Source organism: Globicephala melas, chromosome 15 (assembly GCF_963455315.2).
Source record: "Globicephala melas chromosome 15, mGloMel1.2, whole genome shotgun sequence".
In the NCBI taxonomy this organism is placed as follows: domain Eukaryota; kingdom Metazoa; phylum Chordata; class Mammalia; order Artiodactyla; family Delphinidae; genus Globicephala; species Globicephala melas.
In genome coordinates, this window is record NC_083328.1 from 21,919,276 (window position 1) to 21,943,182 (window position 23,907).

General features: G+C 43.1%; 1 protein-coding gene across 1 annotated transcript in view; it reads left to right on the forward strand.

Annotated features, from left to right (window-relative positions):
- DNAH3 (dynein axonemal heavy chain 3) overlaps positions 1-23,907 on the forward strand; it is a 190,434-nt gene that overhangs the window by 145,877 nt on the left and 20,650 nt on the right. Inside the window, exons 48-52 of the mRNA XM_060285613.1 lie at positions 782-947; positions 2,893-3,109; positions 5,320-5,502; positions 9,411-9,609; positions 20,418-22,559. Of these exons, the coding sequence (XP_060141596.1) occupies positions 782-947; positions 2,893-3,109; positions 5,320-5,502; positions 9,411-9,609; positions 20,418-22,559 (2,907 nt within the window). The remainder of the gene's footprint in view (positions 1-781; positions 948-2,892; positions 3,110-5,319; positions 5,503-9,410; positions 9,610-20,417; positions 22,560-23,907) is intronic.

The window sequence follows — 23,907 nt, forward strand, 5'->3', positions numbered from 1 at the left end:
CTCACCCAGACCTCACCTCTACAGCCTTCTAACCGTTCTATGTCTACTCTGTCCATTCCAGACCTTTATGTTCCACTGAGTCAGGATGGGGATTTTTTTTTCATGTATTGCAAATGTGATCGTTGTATATTTACACACATACACAAATTAAAACACCTAAATTGCTTTCTATTCAGATAAAGACCAAAATTCCTAACCTATAGTCTTATAAGGCAACCTGCCAGGCTGTCCCCTGCATCCTCTCCACTCTCATCTCCAACCAAGCTTCCCCTTCTCTCTTTTTTAGCCACGCTGACCTCCTCACACTTTCACCTGTGCATTATGCTTCCTCCCACCACACTGGGTCTAAATAAACAGTGAAGGGAATTTGGAGCATAGAATCCAACCTCTGTGGTTGGATGGGGATGGGGTCAGAAACAAGCTCATGGCCCCACAGCTCCCTTATGTCTGTGAGTCAGGACAAACAGAGCATGTGGGTCAAAGGGCTCAAACCACTCTGGCTATGTGACCCTAAGGATCTGGAAGGGACAATGTGGATACTGGAGATGAGCCAGAAGGTATTGTAATAAACGGAATTCCCATCACAGTGTCCTGAAAATATCCCATGATTCCCCCTGTGCTTCCCAGGCACTCATCCTGACTATTCCCAATCACACCCTGGAGTGCCAATAGGAAACATGACTGCTCCCTTACCCCACCAGAATCCTTGGAAAGACCTGCCTGTCCCTTTCAGCCTCCTTGACTTGAAGAAAGAGAACTAACGAAGTCTACTTTTCATTAGCCATGAGTCCGATTGGGGACGCCTTCCGGAACCACCTGCGGATGTTCCCTTCCCTGATCAATTGCTGCACAATTGACTGGTTCCAGTCTTGGCCCACAGATGCCCTGGAATTGGTAGCCAACACATTTCTAGAAGATGTGGAGCTCGATGACAATATTCGGATAGAGTAAGTGTTAGCTGCATTTTAGTACGGCAACCAAATATTTCAAATGAAAATCTAGATATTGGCTCTATTCTTGTTGCTGTTTCAAAACTTATCATTTTATGTAAAAAAAAATGTCTTATATTTTTAAATCACATTTAGATATTTAATAAAACACCTTTGCTGATAAAGAATAACATTTCATTGTTCAGAATTGTCCTAGGATGCACTGTTGTCATAGCTATGAGAACCTGGATATAATACTATTGCTATTTCAATAGTCTTAGAGCATGCATTCTCAAGAGGGGTGATATTGCTGCCAAGGGGATGAAAACTGGTTCTTGTGAGGATTTTTTGTTATGAAAATAACTTTTTTTTTGTATAAAGCACAGATATACAAACGAAAAAAAAAAGCACTGAATTTTGGCTACAGTAAGAGAAGGGTTAAGACTGTTGACCACTCTAGGTGTCCCATGAAGGCAGGGGTCATATCACCTTCTTGTATACTTCTGTATCCTTAGTGCCTAGCAAGTGCCTGGTACATAGTAGGTTCAATTACTGCTTATTAAATGAATGAATAGAAAATGAAGGAATAGGTAGCAGTCAGAATATTCATGGCTTTTAAGAACTTTGAACTTTGTTCTCTAGGTCAGAAGACCCTTAACCTGGGTCCATAGGCTCATGAACAGAATTCAGAGGGACAGTGAATGTGAGTGGGGAAAAAGTACATCTTCGTTTTCACTGACATCTAACTGATACTTTGTATTTCTTTCAACAAATGTAGGCAATAAACCCCAGAAGGATTGTGTGACTTTGTTACCAGTAGGAATCACAGTTATTTTCATAACTCACTCAGTCATTACAGATGCCCCAAATATATCATTTCCTTGAAAATGATGGTAGTTGTTAGATCTGTTGTCCAGTCTTACTATTTAATGCCACAGTCGGCAAATGATGATCTGTGGACCAAGTCTAGTTCACAGCCTGTTTTCGTAAATAATGTTTTATTGGGAAACAGCCATGCACACTACAGTGGCAGAGTTGAATAGTTGCTCTTGAGACCACGTGGCTCACAAGGCCTAAATTTTTTTTTTTTTTAATTTTTGGCTACGTCACGTCTTAGTTGCGGCACGTGGGATCTTGGTTGGGGCGTGCGGGATCTTTCGTTGCAGCGCACGGGCTCTTTGTTGTGGCGCACAGGCTTTTCTCTAGTTGTGGCCTGCAGGTTTTCTCTCTCTAGTTGTGGTGCACAGGCTCCAGGGTGCATGGGCTCTGTAGTTTTGGCATGCGGTTCCAGAGCACATGGGCCCTGTAGTTTGTGGCACACAGGCTCTCTAGGTGAGGCACGTGAGCTCAGTAGCTGTGGTGTGGGCTTAGTTGCCCCGCGGCATGTGGGATCTTAGTTCCCTGACCGGGGATCAAACCCACATCCCCTGCATCAGAAGGTGGATTCTTTACCACTGGACCACCAGGGAAGTTGTCCCACAAAGCCTAAAATATTTACTATCTGGTCCTTACCAGGAAGAATCTGCTGATCCCTGATTTAATGCATAAATAAAATCACACATATTACTATATCATAAATTTGGTTTTTAAAATATTTTGAAAACTCTTTCAACATAATTGGTTTCCTTTGTAACCCTCTATATATTATATTATGCATTTTAAAACATTATTCTGCAAAGTCCAGAGTCTTCACCAGACTGACCAAGGTTAAGAACTCCAGCTTAAGCCCTGGTGAGTCACAAAAGTGATTAAAGATAGAAATTACCTAATCAAAGATCATTCTAGTAAGAATATATACTTCCCCAATCATTCTCGAGGCTCTGTTGACATGCTTCACAGAATTTGGGATTCTAGTAGGCCATAGTGAGCGGCTTTCTCACATCCTCACATCTGTGAACCGAGGCTGTACTGGATCTCTCTGGAGCACGTTGGGCCTGCCTGACCACCTTTGTGTCCTCGGCAGGGTCATCTCCATGTGCAAATATTTCCAGGAGAGTGTGAAAAAGCTGTCGCTTGATTATTACAACACACTTCGCAGACACAACTACGTTACCCCCACCTCCTACCTCGAATTGATCCTAACCTTCAAGACGCTCCTGAATAGGAAGAGGCAAGAGGTGGATATGATGAGGAACCGCTACCTGACAGGCCTGCAGAAACTTGAATTTGCCGCTTCACAGGTGAGCGCTGCCAAAATAGTACAGGGACAAAGTGGTCCAAGACCGATTGGATGCGGTAAAGCACTTGTTCAGGTGCAGAAGTCAAGAGAGCACCAAATAAAATAAAGACAGCCTCTGACCCTGTGCTCGCAGAACTCACCTCACTTGCTTGGCCTAAACCCAGCCCTGTCTATCTTTAAGATTTTGATGTTTTGTTCATCATGGATCTTTTTGAACTAATTTTAACTTTTTACAACATTACAGTAAAATACTATTTATCTTGAATACTGAGTTCTTTGGAGCCCCCTTAAATTTTGTGCCCAAGGCAAGTGCCTTACCCACCTCACCCCTGCCCCAGCCCTGGATACTCTCGTGGGGAACTGGGCAGAATAAGACAGTGGTTAAGAGCAGGGCCTGGACTCAAATTCCAGCTTTATAACTTATCAGCTATAGAACCTTGACGATGTTATTTCACCTCTTAGGGCCTAGTTTCCTCTTCTATAAAAAGAAGTGATAATAACAGGCTTCACTTCATAGGGCTATTATGAAGATTAAATGAGCTGACACAAGTGTAACCCTTAGCAAAATGCCTGGCATATAAATTAGTAATTGATTTGTGCTTGAGCCACTTGACACAACCGTACTAAGGCATGGATTTTCAGCACCAATAAAGAACTAAGGAAGGGATATATGTATATGTCTAACTGATTCACTTCGTTATAAAGCAGAAAGTAACACACCATTGTAAAGCATTTATACTCCGATAAAAACGTTAAAAAAAAAAAAGAACTCAGGTAACTGAATGGTTTGCAGTAGGTTGACCTGTCAGTGAGTATAGCAGACCCACCAACATGCAGCACAGGGATGGGAAAGAACATCAGGGGTGCCTCTGTTGCTCTGCTCCTGCAGTTGCTGGGTCCAGTTCAGGGTCCTTAGCTTTCAGAGAGATGTTGAAAATTGGAGTCTCTCCAGACAAGGGTGAGCAAACTGTGTTGAGCAGCAAAATGACCTGAGACAGTCTAGACCAGTAAAGAGAATGTGGTGCCAGTTAACATTACGTGAGCCCTACCACGTGCCTGGTGCTGTATAGGAGGAAGGTACTGTTATCACCACATTACGCACAAAGAGACCAAGGACCCAGAGAGGCCAGGCAACTTGCCCATGATCACACAGCTTCATGAGTAGCTGGTGCAAGTTGTGAGGCCAAAACTGAAACTTAGGTCTGCGTGACTGCAGAGTCTGTGTTCCTAATCAGGCCAGCATGCTATGCTTCTTCTCTCATGTGGGCTTTCTGTGGACAGTGGGTTCAAGGTCATGAAACTCTCTTCAGGTAAGCATCTGAGCTGCCTTCGAAGGCAGAATCAGGACCAGTGGGGAAAAACTGCCCGGGGGTAAATTCTAGCTCCTTATCTGGAAATCTAATGTGTTCAGCTGCCTGAAAAATGGCCCAGCTCCCCTGAGAGGTGGTGAGCTCCTCACCGTTAGGAGTGTTCAAACAGTGGCCAGAAAACTACTTGGCAGAAAACTACTTTTCTAGAGAGCATCAGACTGTTGGGAAAAAATGGCCTTGAAAGTTCCTTCTATCCCAGCTCTCTCAGTCATGTATGATTACTTCACAGCCTTAAAAAATGTAGAGTTTTTTTCCTCCTAACTTTCTTTTGTTCTGTCTTTCGCTGCCCCCAACACTAGAGTGTAGGCTCAATGCAGAAGGAATATCTCTCTTTTTTTTTTTTTTTTTTTGCTGTACGCGGGCCTCTCACTGCTGTGGCCTCTCCCGTTGCGGAGCACAGGTTCCGGACGCGCAGGCTTAGCGGCCATGGCTCACGGGCCCAGCCGCTCTGCAGCATGTGGGATCCTCCCGGACCAGGGCACGAACCTGTGTCCCCTGCATCAGCAGGCGGACTCTCAACCATTGCGCCACCAGGGAAGCCCCAAGGAATATCTTTTTTTAAGTGTTGTATCTTTAAAAAATTTTTTTGTTTACTGTTATATGTATAGTGCCTACCACAGAGCTTGGTAACTACAAGACATAGCATGAACTCAGTAACGAAACATTGAAAGATCAAAGAGAGAAACTCCAGCCAACAAATATGTACCCAGTACCATTAAAATCATTAGTATTTTCTGCGTGTGTCATAGGTTAGAGAATCGTTTCAACTTTTGCCAGCCATGCCATTTTCGGCATTGACATAGCTGACCCTGCACCCCTCCCACCTTCCTCTCCTTGTTAGGTGGCCGTCATGCAAGTAGAACTGACTGCCCTCCAGCCCCAACTCATTCAGACCTCTGAGGAGACCGCTAAGATGATGGTGAAAATTGAAGGGGAGACGCGAGAAGCCGATGCCAAGAAACTTCTGGTGCAAGCCGATGAAGAAGAAGCCAATGCTGCTGCCGCCATTGCTCAAGGAATCAAGGTATAACTGTGAGAGAGAAGAAAGGGAATCCGCATTTTCAGGGTTCATCTGTTATCTCACTAGAGCCTAAGAAAGTCTTGCAGAATATGCATGGTCATGCCCATCTTGCAGAGGAAAGATGTGAGGCTTGAAAGGATGCTTTCCCAGCATCACACAGCCAGTAAATGACACCTGGCTCTCTCCAGGAAGCATTACTCTTTTACAAATACTCTCCATCTCGCTCAGCGTCAGGTCCTGTAAGCCCCAACAAGATCTAACCTTATCTCTTATTACTTTCCCCTCGTTGACTCTTCTGGCCACACCAGCCTCCTAGCTATTCCCCCAAACAAACACAAGGCATGTTCCCATCCCAGGGCCCTTGCACTGGCTCTTCCCTCTGGCTATCTCCTTCACCTCAATCATGTTTTTGCTCAGATGTGGCTGGCATGTCATAGGTGTGGAGTAAATATTTGTCAAATGACAGATTGTTGAATCTAGAGGACCCCATTTGAAGGTAATTCTTATACCAAAGAAGAACAGTCCTGGGAAGGGCTTCACCTATATTCAGACATTAGAAGAAAATCTGATTAATGTTCATGTTATATATTTCCCCAAGCACTTTCAAGTATACGGTTCCATTATCACAATGACTTTGGACTTACTAATAACAGCCATCAATATCTAGAAGTCAACAACACTGAGGTTCAGTGGTGAATTGACTTTGCAGAGCCGCACAGCTAGTTGGTGGGATCAGACTCCAAGGCTCTTGGCACTTAGCTGAAGATGCTTGTCCCTGTGTCTCCACTTAGCAGTTAGAAATTTCTTCTGACCATTCTTCAAACAAGAGCTTGCTTCCAAATAAAATGGTTTGCTTACATTGGTCGATTCTTTTTAAGCTAATGGATCATTTCTTTCCCCCGTAACAAGGATAATAAATGATGTCAGGAGTACTGCAGAGTTGATTACATTTCATCCGCAAGCACTGTGCTTCACACGCCTCAAACAGCCCTGCTGCTCTGTGCACTGCTAAGCCACAGAGGTCATTTTTATTTTATTTTTTGGGGTGTTTTTCTGGGGGGGCCTGTGTCAGGTCTTAGTTGTGGCCCACACGCGGGATCTTCATTGTGCAGCGTGTGGGCTCCAGAGTGTACAGACTCACGCGCTTCTCTCTGGTTGTGGCTGGAGAGCTCAATAGCTGCGTGTGCGGGCTTACTTGCCCCACCCTGCGGCATGTGAGATCTTAGCTTCCCGACCAGGGATTGAACCTGCACCCCCTGCATTGTAAGGTGGATTCTCAACAACTGGATCACCAGAGAAGTCCCCACAGAAGTCATTTTTAATTATAATTTTTTTAATCATAGAAACAAATGGTGTCATAACACATACAAAAGAATTTTTAAGAGCTCAACTTTAACACCTTTCCAATTTTCCAAGTTTTCCTCTACTTCCTGTTTATACACGTGGATAGTTTTGGTATTGCAATCATAGCATAATTGTGATTTGCTTTATGCTTTTTAATTTCCTTAACAGCTTATCACAAATGTTTTTCCAAAATGTCATATAATCATTTTAATGACCATTTTAAGTAGGTGCTTCACCTCTCAAGTGGCCATTCCCCTATTGGGCATTGAAGTCTGTTCCTTCCTGCCTTGTTTTCAGTGTTTCCAGAGTATCAACTGGAATCTCTCAACAGAGCTTTGGAGTTTTAAAAATGCAAATGCCCAGACCCCACCCAGACTGAATGAATCAGAATCTCTGGGTGTGGAGCCTGACCGTGAGGATGCCCTAAATGCTCCTCAGTGACTCTGATGCAGAGTCAGGGTTGAGAATCACTGCTAGAGTTTGTAACTCTAAATGTTACAATTAGAGGCCTTTTGAGTCACTTAACAAACAAACTTGCTAGAATCCAGGCCTCAACCTTAGGAAAGAAGCAGAGCTACCGGGCCACTAGTTGTCTGGCACATTATAAGAAAGTGACACAGAACTATCAATAATAGGACACCAGGGGCACCTGGGATGGTTGAAATCTACTGAGAATCCAAAGATGTAGCTGAGCCAATACCTGTAGCCTCCTCGGCCACCAAACCCTTTCTGAAGCTGGTCATGAGAAGCAGCAGGGGGCAGCTCTGGTCCTTCCCCTCGTCTTGCACTCTGGCACATATCCTAGGGCTGAAGAAGGGGCAAACTAAGTTGCCCCTGGGACTGAGCCATTCTTACCATCCAAAGCAGGACGTTCCATTTTGATACTGGGGACATCTAACGTGGCTCATCTGGGGGTGGGGGTTAATATAAGGAAGCCAAATAAAACCTTGCTATAAATGTATAGGAAAAGCAGAAAACCTAAAATAAAGAATCCATGATATACACACGCGTGTATATATACACATGTGCACACACCTGTATGTAAGAAGGTGGAACCTCCTTTATTTTGTTTGCTTATCACAATAAACGTGCAGGACATAGACTTCGGCACATGCTACATTTAACATTCTCTTTTGAAGTTTCACTTCAGTCATGGCTGTGTGATCAGTCCCTGCGCTGGGAGACTAACAGAAAATTCACTGAGTGGGGAGCCAGGGGCCTAGGATTGGAGCTTGGCTCGTTGACTAACCAGCTTTGTGACCTTGGCTAACTCATTTTCCCTCTCGAGTCCTCGTTTCATTGTTGTTGTTGGAGGAGGATTTGGTAATTGAACTGCTAAATGCAGTTGTATTTGCAGGGGATTGGGTCCAGCCCTCCCCACCCCACCCCTCCCCCAGACCCTGACCCCACAGATACCAAAATCCACAGATGCTCAAGCCCCTGCCGTCTGCCCTCTGGACCCGTGGTTCCAAATCTACAGGTACAGAGGGCCAACTGTAATCTATGAAATTCTGAAATCTTACAATGTTAATCTTCCCTTTTTTTAAAAAAATTGAGATATAATTCACATACCATTAATATTCACCTTTTTAAATCATGCAATTCAGAGGTTTTAGTATATTCACAAAGTTGCACAACAATCACCACTATCTACTTCTAGAACATTTTCATTACCCAAAAAGAAACCTGTACCCATTAGCAGTCGCTAGCCATTTCTCCCTCTGCCTAGCCCCTGGCAACCACTAACCTACCTTCTGCCTCTGTGGATTTTCCTTTTACTCACATTTCATGTGAATGGAATCATAGAGGGGGTGGCATTTTGTGTCTGTCTGGCTGCTTTCACTTAGCATAATGTTCTCAAGGTTCATCCGTGTTGTTGCATGAATTGTCACTTCATTTCTTTTTATGGCTGAATAATATTCCATTATGTTAGCTTTGCTTTCAAACAAAGAAATAATGGGCAAAACATATATGGTCTCCTTTTCCCAGAACTCACTACCCAGCTCTAATCTCTATCCCCATTCCTCCTCCTGAAAGTCTTGCCTTAAACTCCACCCTGTCCCCAGCTCCACCCCTACCCCATCTCTGAGCTACAGTGCATCCCAGACCCTCACCCCATCTCTGACATTCTCCCACCCCCCATGCCTTATTCTTCCCCAAACTTGCCCTAATCCCCTTCCCATCTGTCACTCACCCCTAGGCTTCATTCTTTACTTCATCTTCTCAACCCATCCTTGATCAATGGGTATGAGGTCACTGACTGCATATATCTCTTGGGAATTCGTTAAAAACCAAAAGCATGATTTTTTTAAGATCGCAAAACAGGTAAATTCTCAAATGTCCAAGGCATCCAAACCACAGCTCCCAAATGCGTGCATGCTTCCCTGCTGCCTGTGAGAGCCACCCTCGCCATGCAAACCTCCGGGAGGGAGCAGTGTCCTGGAAGGACACTGGGGCGGGAGGCACCTCTTCTCCCTTCTGCTGCTTCCCCCAGGAGCAGAGCTTGCTTCACGCCCGGTGTGCCGGGCGCCAGGCACTCACCCCTTCTGTCTCTGTACCGCCTGCAGAACGAATGTGAAGGGGATCTGGCAGAGGCAATGCCGGCTCTGGAGGCTGCACTCGCTGCACTGGACACCCTGAACCCGGCAGACATCTCACTGGTGAAGTCGATGCAGAACCCACCAGGTCCTGTCAAGCTGGTCATGGAGAGCATCTGTGTGATGAAGGGGCTGAGGCCAGAGAGGAAGCCGGACCCTAGTGGCAGCGGTAACCACCCCACAAACCCACACCCCTCCCGACCCAGCGGCCTGCACGGGCTGTGCTCCCCTGGCAGGAAGGCTGCCAGCACCCCCGCTCATCCGGCCCCAGGCCTGCAGGCAGTATCGTGGTGTCTTGGGGGAAATAAGAAAGGCACCAGGATGCATGTGCGCTCACTTGTGTTTCTTCACCATCCTCTCTCCTCTCAGTCAGTAAGGAAAATGCAGCCATCTTTGGGTGAAGCCAAGCTCAGTCAAGGCCCCTGCCTACAAATCATTACAAAAATGAAGGTCATGGAGACAAGAGGACTGATAGAGAGCAAGCACACAGAGTAGTGTGTGGGTGAAAGGAAGAGAGAGAAACAGAAAGAGCTAGAGAGAGAAAGATAAAGGAGAAACAGAAAAAGAGACAGACACAGAAAGAGATACCCAGAAGAAAAACAGATAAGAGAATGAGACAGAGACAGAGACAGAGAGATGGAGAGAAAGACATAGAGACTGAGAAATAAATGGGGAGAGACCCAGACACCTAGACGCCTTCATATGCAAGCACATAGACACGAAGAGATCCTGAACAGGGAGAGGGAGGTTGGGAGGGAAAGAAATCAGGAGGGAGAAAGACAAAAGGTGGGGAGGTGAATGAGGGAGGGAGAGACTCTTAACCATGTCAGATATAGAGAGACAGAGAGAGAAAGATACGGGCGGGAGAGAGAAACAAACAAAAACAGGCAGAGAGACAGAAAAGCTGAAAGTGAGAAATGGAGACAGAGACCCCCAGAGATACAGAGACATACGAAAATAGAGAGTGAGTGGGAAGAAAAGAGACCAGAAAGACGAGAGACAGAGACAGGGAGACAAAGACACACAGAGAGAACAGGAGAGGTCTGGGTTGGGGACGGGGTGAGGAGGAACAAGAGCTGCTGGTGAAGGATTAGAGGGAGAGAGACAGGGGCAAGGGAGGGAAAGACTGAAACTGATGGGCCTGAGGAAGACAAGGAAACAGAAACTTAGAAGAGGAGAGAAAGGAATAGGGGAGGGAAAGAGGAAAGCTTATATAATCAAGCCTTAGAAGCATGAATAGGTGAAAATTCATTCTTAAAATCCAAATTAGATGCAGGATCTTGCAGTAAAACCAGTGTCTTAGAATTGAACAAGGACTTTATAAAACATCTCCAGTGATATTTCCTATCTTTTGAATCTTCGTATCCTTCAAACAGTCCTGCTGTTCCTCCATTCCTTCCGATGTGTTAGAAATTTCTGATCCCTCATTTGGGAGACTCTGGCTTCTGCTTCCCATTGTTTATCATTCCCTCTTCCTTGGCTGGTTTCAGGCCAAATAACACATGAAGAAATGCAAAGGTGATGAGGATTGACAAGCAGGGAGCAGACATTACAGGAGACTCCTCTAGGGAAGCAGCTGAGGTATAATCTGACTGCACCCTGGAATCACCTGGCAGTTTAAAGAATGCTAAAGCCCCTGCCCCCACTCCTAGAGATTCTTATTCCTTTGGTCTAGGGTGTGGCCTGAGCATTAGTATTTTTCTTAAAGCTCCCAGGTGATTCTAAGGTGCAGCCAGGATTGAGAACTGCTGAGATACGCAAAGCATGGCCAGGTCACAAAAAATCAATTCTCTTCCTGTATCATTGATGGTGGGCACAGGATGCATCATTCACCTTTCTTATTTTAAAATTGAAATGAATTTTGGGTACTATTCATGTAACCCACAGAATTTAGCCAGTACATTGGGACGGAGCAGAAGAGCAATTAAATTAGTTTTGGGTACCTTGAATTTAAACAAAGCAGATCATTTCCTAGAATGCAAACAAAAACTTTCATGGGAAATATTTCTTTGGTGTCTAAGCTTGCTTTAGGAATAGGACATATTTGACCTGTTGTACCTAATATGATATCTCAAGTACAATTTTTTTTGATGAGCCTGAACTTGGCAAGGGTTTATAATTACCTGAGTCAAAGAGTTTGACTTTTTTCTAACACATTAACAAAAGGAGCACTGCCCTGGGATGGGATCTGGGCTCACTCATTCATTAGTCAGCATGAAGGCTGCTAAGGTGAATAGGGCCCTGCTTTGTTTCTGGGAAGACCAAGGACAGCCTTCTGTTTTGTTGCAAGTCTGCAAGCTGCTTCCCCCACCCTCACTCTTTGTCTGGAGACAGCCTCACTCACTTACTCACTCACTAGAAGGACTGATTCATCACAAGGACAGCCTAATGCGCTCCATCTGACCCACTTCCCATATTTGAAAAAGAATATCAAAACACATAGCCATGGATCCGGTTGCCCTCTTCATCTGTGACTGGGATAAGGGGCAACATTCATTCAATACATACTGAAAACTGATAATTAGGCACTGTGCCAGATTGTAGTAAACACAGAAGGAGCATACAAATTTTTTTAAATGTGTACTTGATTTATTATATTATGTTAGTTTTTGAGTGTACAGCATAGTGACTCAAAATTACTTTAGATTATATGCCATTTAAAGATATTGTAAGGGGACTTCCCTGGTGGCGCAGTGGTTAAGAATCTGCTTGCCAATGCAGGGTGCACAGGTTTGAGCCCTGGTCTGGGAAGATCCCCCATGCCACGGAGCAACTAAGCCTGTGCGCCACAACTACTGAGCCTGCGCTCTAGAGCCTGCGAGCCACAACTACTGAGCCCGTGTGCCACAATTAACGAAGCCCACATGCCTGAAGCCCATGCTCCACAACAAGAGGCCACCGCAATGAGACCATGCACCACAACGAAGAGTAGCACCCGCTCGCCACAACTAGAGAAAACCTGCGCGCAGCAACAAAGACTCAGTGCAGCCAAAAATAAATAAATAAAATATAAATTTTTTAAAAAAAATTTAAAAAAAGATAAAGTTATTATAGGAATAAACCTACCTAAGGAGACAAAAGACCTGTATGCAGAAAACTATAAGACACTGATGAAAGAAATTAAAGCTGATACAAACAGATGGAGAGATATACCATGTTCTTGGACTGGAAGAATCAACATTGTGAAAATGACTCTACTACCCAAAGCAATCTACAGATTCAATGCAATCCCTATCAAACTACCAACGGCATTTTTCACAGAACTAGAACAAAAAATTTCACAATTTGTATGGAAACACAGAAGACCCTGAATAGCCAAAGCAATCTTGAGAATGAAAAACGGAGCTGGAGGAATCAGGCTCCCTGACTTCAGACTATACTACAAAGCTACAATAATCAAGACAGTATGGTACTGGCACAAAAACAGAAATATAGATCAATGGAACAGGATAGAAAGCCCAGAGATGAACCCATGCACATACGGTCACTTTATGTTTGATAAAGGAGGCAAGAGTGTACAATGGAGAAAAGACAACCTCTTCAATAAGTGGTGCTGGGAAAACTGGAAGCTGCATGTTAAAGAATGAAATTAGAACACCTTCTAACACCATACACAAAAAGAAACTTGAAACGGCTTAAAGACTTAAATGTAAGGCCAGACACTATAAAACTCTTAGAGGAAAACCTAGGCAGAACACTCTATGACATAAATCACTGCAAGATCCTTTTTGACCCACCTCCTAGAGAAATGGAAATAAAAACAAAAATAAACAAATGGGACCTAATGAAACTTAAAATCTTTTGCACAGCAAAGGAAACCATAAACAAGAGGAAAAGACAACCCTCAGAATGGGAGAAAATATTTGCAAGTGAAGCAACTGACAAAGGATTAATCTCCAAAATATACAGGCAACTCATGCAGCTCAATATCAAAAAAACAAACAACCCTATCCAAAAATGGGCAGAAGACCTAAATAGACATTTCTCCAAAGAAGATGTACAGATTGCCAACAAACACATGAAAGGATGCTCAACATCATTAGTCATTAGAGAAATGCAACTCAAAACTACAATGAGGTATCACCTCACACCGGTCAGAATGGCCATCATCAAAAAATCTACAAACAATAAATGCTGGAGAGGATGTGGAGAAAAGGGAACCCTCTTGCACTGTTGGTGGGAATGTAAATTGATACAGTCACTATGGAAAACAGTATGGAGGTTCCTTAAAAAACTAAAAATAGAATTACCATATGATCCAGCAATCCCACTACTGTGCATATACCCTGAGAAAATCATAATTCAAAAAGAGTCCTGCACCACAATGTTCATTACAGCACTATTTACAATAGCCAGAACATGGAAGCAACCTAAGTGTCCATTGACAGATGAATGGATAAAGAAGATGTGGCAAATATATACAATGAAATATTACTTGGCAAGAAAAAGAAATGGAATTGAGTTATTTGTAGTGAAGTGGGTGGACCTAGAGTCTGCCATACAGAATGAAGTAAGTCAGAAAGAGAAAAACAAGTACCATATGCTAACACATATATATGGAATCTAAAAAAAAAAAAATTCTGAAGAACCTAGAGGCAGGACAGGAATAAAGATGCAGACGTAGAGAATGGACTTGAGGACACGGGGAGGGGGAAGGGTAAGCTGGGACGAAGTGAGAGGGTGGCATTGACATATATGCACTACCAAATGTAAAATAGCTAGTGGGAAGCAGCCACATAGCACAGGGAGATCAGCTCGGTGCTTTGTGACCACCTAGAGGGGTGGGATAGGGAGGGTGGGAGGGAGACTCAAGAGGGAGGGGATATGGGGATATATGTATACGTATAGCTGATTCACTGTGTTGTACAGCAGAAACTAACACAACATTGTAAAGCAACTATACTCCAATAAAGATGTTAAAAAAAATAAAATGATGCCAATCTAAAAAAATAAAGTTATAATAAAATAGTGACTATATTCCCTATGTTATACAATATATCCTTGTAGCTTATTTACTTTATTCGTAGTCGTTTGTACCTCATAATCCCCTTCCCCTATATTGCTCCTCTCCCTCCCCTCTCCCCACTGGTAACCACTAGTTTGTTCTCTATATCTGTGAGTCTGTTTGTTTTGTTATATTCATTAATTTGTTTTGTTTTTTAGATTCCACATACCAGTGATAACATACAGTACTTGTCTTTCTCTGTTGGACTTATTTCCCTAAGCATAATAGCCTCCAGATTCATCCACATTGCTGTGTGGCAGTATTTCATTCGTTTTTATGACTAAGTAATATTCTATTGTATATATATATACTATATCTTCTTAATCCCATCGTCTCTTGATGGGCAGTTGGGTTGTTTCCATATCTTGGCTATTGTAAGCAATGCTGCCATGAACCTTGGGGGTGCATGTGTCTTTTTGAATTACTGTTTTTGTTTTTTCCAGATATATATCCAGGAGTGTAATTGCTGGATCAATTTTTAGTCTTTTGAGGAACCTCCATACTGTTTTCCATAGTGGCTGTACCAATTTACATTCCCACCAGTGTATTTGAGGGTTCCCTTTTCTCCACATCCTCTCCAACATTTGTTATTTGTGGTCTGTTTGATGATAACTGTTCTGACAGATGTGATGTGATACCTCACTGTGGTTTTGATTTGCTTTCTCTAATAATTAGCGATGTTGAGTATCTTTTCAGTGCCTGTTAGCCATCTGTATGTCTACTTGGGAAAAATGTCTTTTCAAGTCTTCTGCCCATTTTTTGGTTGGATTGTTTGTTTTTTAATATAGAGTTGTATGAACTGTTTATATATATTGGATATTAACCCCTTATCAGTCATATCATTTGCAAATATTTCCCCCCATTCAGTAGGTTGTCTTTTTGTTTTATCCATAGTTTCCTTTGCTGTGCAAAAGCTTTTAAGTTTCATAAGGTCCCATTTGTTTAGTTTTGCTTCTGTTTCCTTTGCATTAGGAGATGAATCCAAAAAAAATATTGCTATGATTTATGTCAAAGAGTGTTCTGCCTATGTTTCCTTCTAGGACTTTTGCGGTTTCCAGTCTTATATTTAGTTTTTAATCCATTTTGAGCTTATTTTTATATATGGTGTGAGAAAATGTTCTAATGTCATTCTTTACATGTAGCTGTCCAGTTTTCCCAGCAGCACTTATTGAAGAGGTTGTCTTTTCCCCATTGTATATTCTTGTCACCTATGTTGTAGATTAATGGACTGTGAGTGTGTTTATTTCTGGACTCTCTATTCTGTTCCATTGATCTTTGTATCTTTTTTTTTGTATCAACACCATACAAGGAGTCAAGGACTGTGATACCTTCAGCTTTGTTCTTTTTTCTCAAGATTGCTTTGGCTATTCAGGGTCTTTTGTGGTTCTATGTATGTTTTAGGATTATTTATTCTAGTTCTGTTTTTGGTATTTTGATAGGTTTTTGCATTAAATCTATAGATCCCTTTGGGTAATATGGACGTTTTAACAACATTAATTCTTCCAATCCAAGAACGTGGGATATCTTTCCATTTATTTGTGTCGTTTTCAGTTTCCTTCATCAGTGTTTTATAGTTTTCAGAGTACAGGTCTTTCACCTCCTTGGTTAAGTTTATTCCTAGGTATTTTATTCTTTTTGACATGATTTTAATGAGATTATTTTCTTGCTTTCTCTTTCATTATTAATGTATAGAAAAACAACAGCTTTCTATATATTAATCTTGTATCCTGCAACATTATTGAATTCATTTATCAGTTATTTATTGGTTAAATTTAATTTATCAGTTAAAATTATTATTTTTCTTGGAGACTTTAGGGTTTTCTATATATAGTACCATGTCATCTGGAAATAGTGACAGTTTTCCTTCTTCCCTTCCCTTCCACTCCCTTCTGGGTGCCTTTTATTTCTTTTCCTTGTCCGATTGCTGTGGCTAGGACTTCCAATAATATGTTAAATAGAAGTGGCCAGAATGAGCATCCTTATCTTGTTCCTGATTTTAGAGGAAAAGCTTTCAGCTTTTCACCATTGAGTATGATGTTAGCTGTGGGTTTGTCATAAATGACCTTAGTTATGTTGAGATATGTTCCCTCTATACCAATTTAGATGAGCGTTTTTAATCATGAATAAATATTGAATTTTGACAGATGCCTTTTCTGCATCTGTTGAGATGATCATGTGATTTTCATCTTTGGTTAATGTGGTGTATCACATTGATTGATTTGTGGGTATTGAACCATTCTTGCATTCTTGGAATAAATCCCACTTGATCATAAAGTGATCTTTAGCTCTAAAGTGAGCCTCTTACAAGCAGCTCTAAAGTGAGCCTCTTATAAGCAGCAGTCTTGTTTTTTTATCCAATCAGCCATTCTGTGTCTTTTGATTGGAGCATTTAGTCCATTGACATTTAAAGTGATTATTGATAGGTATGTACTTAATCGCCATTTTGTTACTTCTTTTCTGGTTGTTTTTGTAGTTCTCAGTTCTTTTCTTCTTTTAGTCTCTTGTGGTTTGATCATTTTCTTTAGTCTTATGCTATGTTCCTTTCTATTTTTTGTGTATCTATTGTAGATTTTTGATTTGTGGTTACCATGGGGGTCATATATGTTGACCTAAATTGTATCTACTTGTCTTAAACTGATAGTCATTTAAGCTTGAACACATTCTAAATGAGCTATGTTTTTCTACTCCCCTCCCCCATGTTTTGTGTTTTTGATGTCATACTTTACATCTTCATGTTTATCCCTTAACTGTTTATTGTAGTTATAATTGATTAAACAATTTTTGTCTTTTAATCTTATTTAAGCTTTTAAGCTTATTTAAGTGGTTGATCCACAGCCTCTTCTATATATTTGCCTTCACTAGTGGGATTTTCCCTTTCCTATAAATTCTTACTTCTTGTTATAGCCTTTTCTTTTCCACTTAAAGAAGACATTTTGACACTTCTTTTAGGTTTGGCTAGTATTGCTGAACTCTTAGGTTTTGCTTGTCTGAGAAGTTCTTTATCTCTCCTTCAATTCTGAATGATAATCTTGCTGGTAGAGCATCCTAGGTTGTAGGGTTTTTCCTTTAAGCACTTTAAATATATAATTTCACTGCCTTCTGGCTTGCAAAGTTTCAGCAGGAAAATCAGCTGATAGCTTTATGGGGGTTCCCTTGTATGTGACTCTGTTTTTCTCTTGCTACCTTTAGAATCCTCTCGTTAATTTTTGCTATTTTAATTATATGTCTTGGCATGGGTCTCTTTGGGTTCACCTTGTTTGGGACTCTCTGTGATTCCTGGACCTGGATATCTGTTTCCTTCTTCAGGTTCAAGAAGTTTTCATCCATGATTTCATCCAATACATTTCGCCCCTTTTCTCTCTCTTTCTTCTCCTTCTGGAACCCCTATAATTCAAATGTTGGCACATTTAATGTTATTCCAGAGATCTCATTCATTGCTTCCTATTTTTCTTCTTATTTGTCTTTCTTTCTGCTCTTCTGATTGGGTGATATCTGTTATTCTATCTTCCAGATCACTAATGTGTTCCTCTGTATCATCTAGTCTGGTGTTAATTCCTTCCATTGTGTTTTTCATTTCAGTTATTGTATTCTTAGCTCTGACAGGTTCTTTTTTTTTTTTTTTTTTTGCAGTACGCGAGCCTCTCACTGTTGTGGCCTCTCCCGTTGCGGAGCACAGGGGCCGGACGTGCAGGCTCAGCGGCCACGGCTCACGGGCCCAGCCGCTCCGCGGCAGGTGGGATCTTCCCAGACCGGGGCACGAGCCCACGTCCCCTGCATCGACAGGCAGACTCTCAACCACTGTGCCACCAGGGAAGCCCCCGACTGGTTCTTTTTTATATTTTCTAGTTCCTTGTCAAAATTTTCACTATGCTTATTTATTCTTTTCCCAAGTTCAGTTAGCATTCTTATTACTAATGCTTTGAACTCTTTATCTGGTAAATTATTTATTCCTGTTTCATTAGTTGTTTTTTAGGGATTTTTCCTTGTTCTTTTGTTTCAAACATATTCCTCTGTCTTCTCATTTTGTTTAACTGTCTCTGTCTCTATGAAAGTACATGAAACAGTTACCTATCCCAGTCTCAAAGGAGTGTTCTTGTGTGGGAGTGTCCCTTTGCAGTCTATGTGTGCCCAGTGGCTTTGGTGGAAGAGCTGAATCTTGAAGTGAGCATGGGTCACATCTTTCCCCAGGGTCTGCTGGCAGCTATCACCTTGGTGGGAAGGGGGCTGGAGATGGAGGGGCTAGAGCCAGAGCTGGGTGTGAGATGAGCCTTCTCCTGTGCTGAGTGGTCATCACCACCCCGTCAGGGGCAGGGCAGGTTCCATGGTGCTGGAGCAGAAGCCCTGCGGGTTGGGTCCAAGCTGGTTCCATTCTCTGTAAATGTGTGTTCTCCCCCTCCCATCAATGGCACCTTTATCCCAGAGGGGAGCAGTTCTGGAGCGAGGGAGGCCAGAGCAGGCACCCTGTGTGGGCTAGGTGTGTGCTGGGATGGTCCCAGCACACCAGTCGGAGCTTCAGACAGCTCCTGATCCACTGCCTCCATGAGCTCCAGCAATGGATACCCTCATCCCATTAAGATGCAGTGCCAGATCTGGACCAGCTCGGTCCACCCCCACCCCACCCCCACAAGTGCACACTCTCCGCAGCAATGGAAGCCTTCACCCTAGTGGGGAGCTACACCAGAGCTAGAGGAGCTGGGGCAGGCACTTGGTGCAGGCCGGGCACATACTGGGGCAGTGGTGGGAAGCTGGTCAGTGCCCCAGGCAGTTTCAATCTGCTTTCTTCATCGTGTTCCCGGGAGTAGGCAAGCTTGTGTGCACTCTTTATGAGTGGTGTCTCAGTTTGTCCTAAAAGTTCCACTGGTTTTCAAATCAGCTGAAGGAATTTATCTTCCTGGTGCCAGACCCCAAGCGTGCCCAATATGTGTTTGAACTCCTCACTCCCAGGGAGGATCTCCAAGCCTGTGATATCCCCTCCTCTTCTGTATCTCCTCCTAGGGGCACAGGTCCCAACCTCATTGCTTCTCCTCCCTTCCTACCCAACTCTATGCGGATCTCTGTTTATAGCCTTGGTTGTAGAAGAGTCTTTCTGCCAGTCTACAGTTGGTTTTCAGTGAGATCTGCTCCACGTGTAGATGTACTTTTGATATGTTCATGGAGGGAAGTGAGCTCAGTGTCATACTACTCCGCCATCTTGTTCTCCCCAGAAGCTTACAGCTTTGAGGGAGAGACAGACAATCAAAACTAAACCAAAAAAAAATCACAGATTGCCGTCAATGCTATAAAGAGAATGGATGTTCTAGCCTCTGAGATGAAAGAAAATGCTCCACAGAGAGGTGGCTTTTAAAATGAGCCTGAAGTCTGGCCAGGAGCCATCTAGATGCCATTTACAGCCTAGGTTAAGAGCTCATGGTAGCGAAGCACTTGGGATCATCAAGGAATTGAAGCAAGGTTCTTGTGACTGAAGACCAGGGAGCAAGGCAAAGATGAGGTGGGGAAGGTTGGTGGGCCACCCAGACCATGGTAAGAAGCTTGGGCTTTTTTTTTAAATTAAGATTGTATTTTTTCAGAACAGTTGTAAGTTCATAGCAAAATTGAGTTGAAGATACAGAGATTTCCCATATACCCCCTATTCCCATACATGCCTAGCCTCCCTCATTATCAACATCCCCCACCAGTGGTATATTTGTTACAACTGATGAACCTACATGGACACATCATTATATCCAAAGTCCATAGTTTACATTAGTATTCATTCTTGGTGTTATACATTTTACAAGTTTGCACAAATATGTAATGACATGTATCCATCATTATGGTATCATACAACATATCTTCTGCCTAAAAATCCTCTGTAAGACCTTGGATTTTTTTTTTTTTTCTTTGCCAAATATGAGACGTAGCCACTGCAGGGCTGTAAGTTTCAGGCAGAATGTCTTAATAATAGTCTTATCTCTGTTTTTTGTCCCAAACAGGTAAAATGACAGAAGATTACTGGGGGGTATCAAGAAAGATTCTCGGAGATCTGAAATTCTTGGAGAGTCTTAAGACATATGACAAAGACAACATCCCACCAATGATCATGAAGCGGATCCGGGAAAGGTTTATCGATCACCCGGATTTCCAGCCGGCTGTGATTAAAAATGTGTCATCTGCGTGTGAGGGTCTGTGCAAGTGGGTGAGGGCCATGGAGGTGTATGATCGTGTGGCCAAAGTGGTAGCTCCTAAACGGGAGCGGCTGAAGGAGGCTGAGGGGAAGCTGGACACACAGATGCAAAAACTGAACCAGAAGCGAGCAGAGCTGAAGATGGTGGAAGGCCGCCTCCAGTCCCTGAACGATGACTTTGAAGAGATGAATACCAAGAAAAAGGCGTTGGAGGAAAACATTGAAATCTGTTCCCAAAAGTTGATCAGAGCAGAAAAACTGATTAGTGGTCTTGGGGGAGAGAAGGACAGATGGACAGAAGCTGCCCGGCAGCTGGGTGTCCGCTATACTAACCTGACAGGGGATGTGTTGTTGTCCTCTGGGACCGTGGCTTACCTGGGGGCCTTTACCATGGATTATCGGGCTGAGTGCCAAAAGTGGTGGTTGGCCCAATGTAAGGACAAGGTCATCCCCGGCTCCAGTGACTTTAGTCTTAGCAACACATTAGGAGACCCTGTAAAAATTCGTGCCTGGCAGATTGCTGGGCTGCCCACTGACTCCTTCTCCATTGACAATGGCATCATTGTATCCAATTCCAGGCGCTGGGCCTTAATGATTGACCCTCAGGGGCAGGCCAATAAGTGGATCAAGAATATGGAGAAAGCAAATAGGCTGTCAGTCATCAAGTTCTCGGATACCAACTACGTGAGGATGCTGGAAAACGCTCTGCAGTTTGGTACCCCGGTCTTACTAGAAAATGTTGGGGAAGAGCTGGATGCCTTTATTGAACCCATCTTGCTCAAGTCCACATTCAGACAGCAAGGGGTTGAGTACATGAGGCTTGGTGAAAACATCATTGAATATTCCAGGGATTTTAAGTTATATATCACAACCCGTTTGAGGAACCCACATTATCTCCCTGAAGTCGCCGTGAAAGTCTGTCTCCTCAACTTTATGATCACCCCCTTGGGCCTCCAAGATCAACTCCTTGGCATCGTGGCTGCCAAGGAGAAGCCAGAACTGGAAGAGAAAAAGAACAAGTTGATTGTGGAAAGTGCCAAGAACAAGAAGCAGCTAAAGGAAATTGAAGATAAGATCTTGGAGGTCCTTTCCCTTTCTGAGGGCAACATCCTTGAGGACGAGACTGCCATCAAAATTTTGTCCTCCTCCAAACTGCTTTCCGAAGAAATCTCTGAGAAACAGGAAATTGCTTCAGTGACAGAAATGCAGATCGACGAGACTCGGATGGGCTACCAGCCAGTGGCTGTCCACTCTGCCACCATCTTCTTTTGTATCTCTGACCTGGTCCACATTGAAACCATGTACCAGTACTCCCTGACATGGTTCATAAACCTCTACGTGCACTCCCTGGCCCATAGCAGGAGGAGCGAGGAACTAGAGCTACGAATTGAGTACATCATTGAACATTTCACTCTAAGCATCTACAACAATGTCTGCCGCTCTCTGTTTGAGAAGGACAAGCTGCTTTTCTCCTTCCTCTTGACGATAGGCATCATGAAAGAGAAAAAGCAAATTAACGAGGAAATTTGGTACTTTCTTCTAACTGGAGGCGTTGCCCTGGACAACCCCTTCCCCAACCCAGTTTCCGAATGGCTGTCTGAGAAGGCGTGGGCAGAAGTGGTTCGTGCATCCGCGTTGCCAAAACTGAAAGGCCTCATGGAACATTTGGAACAAAATGCTAATGAATGGAAGCTCATCTGTGACTCAGCCTGGCCCCATGAGGAGATGTTCCCTGGATCTTGGAAACTTCTTCCAGGTTTGGAGAGGATGGCGATTCTCCGATGTCTGCGGCCTGACAAAATGATTCCAGCCATTCGGAAGTTCGTTGCTGAACACATGGGAAACGTATACACTGAAGCCCCTACGTTTGATCTCCAGGGGTCCTACAATGATTCCAGCTGCTGCATACCACTGATATTCGTGTTGTCTCCGGGTGCAGACCCAATGGCAGGTAAGGGCAGAATGTTGTGTGAGGAATATTAAAAGCCCAGAATGCATGGATGGATGACAATAGCTTGTCCCTTACAGCAGGAATCTCAAATTCAAATGACTTTGAGGGTCAAGCAGTTAACAGACTAAGGCAGGGCTGGGGCAACATAAGACTTCTTCTCCTGCCTAAAGCGGGCAGCTGCTACTCAGCTCTTGTGCATTGTGCCGTCTGATAATGTGATCTCAGGATGACCAGATCATCTGCTTTTTCAAGAGCAACCATAAAGGTAGAAATCACCCATTTTTAAATCCTGATATCTCATTCAGATTTTTTCTTAAAAAAAGCCAGGGCTAGATTGAGCCAAGTGACTGCTAGTTTATCACCTTTGTCTTAGACCATTTTCTCAGACTGTTGCTTCTCTCAGCTACGCTTCTTTCTTTTCTTTCAATTTTTAAATATTTTGAGTAATTAATGCTGCATGTAGTAAAAAAATAAAATAAAATCAAACAACGCAAAAAGTATAGGACTATGGCTCCATTTTGTCCCCTCAAGGGACATTTGGGGAAACATTTTTGTTGTCAAAACTAGGGGGTGCTACTGGCATCTAGCAGATAGAAGCAAAGGATGCTGCTAACTGTCCTACAATGCCCAGGACAGTCCCCCACAACAAAAGATTATCCAGCCCAAAATGTAAATAGTACTGGGGTTGAGAAACCCTGGTATAAAGTGAAAGGTACATCTTCCTCCTAACCCTCTTAGAGACAACCACTACTAACAGTTTGTGTATGTTTCCAGAAAGTGTTTGTGCATTATAAAAGGGTGTGAGTTGTTGACAGAAATAGATTCGTTTTCTATTCTGTTGGGGAATCTTAAAGCTTTAGTTTTCTCTGTTGCTGAATGAAGAAAGAATACCAGAAATGCAAATGACATAGTTGGCAGTTCTGTGAAAGCTGAGGAATTTGACATGTATCCTGACCCGGTTAGAAAGCCAGCACTTCTCCTCAAAGGCAATCAGAGGAAGGCGCTGAAATGAACTGGTACCCTTTCCAGGTTCCTACACCCCAATTATTGTTGTTGTCAAAGCTCAATTCATGACCCCTTTCTAGCATCTTTTCTCCTTCCCCTGTGTCCTTTCTGTGGCAGGCTTATACAAGAGAAATGAGGGGAAACCAGGAAAAGTAGAGAAGAGAAATGGGGACAAGGTCAGAATATGGTCTGTAAAATGATGATGCTGTGTTGGGAGAGGACAGGCCTGTAAAATCCAACGGTGTATGTAGCATGTTCCTGTCCCTCTGTGCTAGAGCCTTGATTAGATTCAGCTGGGATAACTTCCCAGGAAACTGCAGGTACTGTGTCCCTCAGAGTGTGC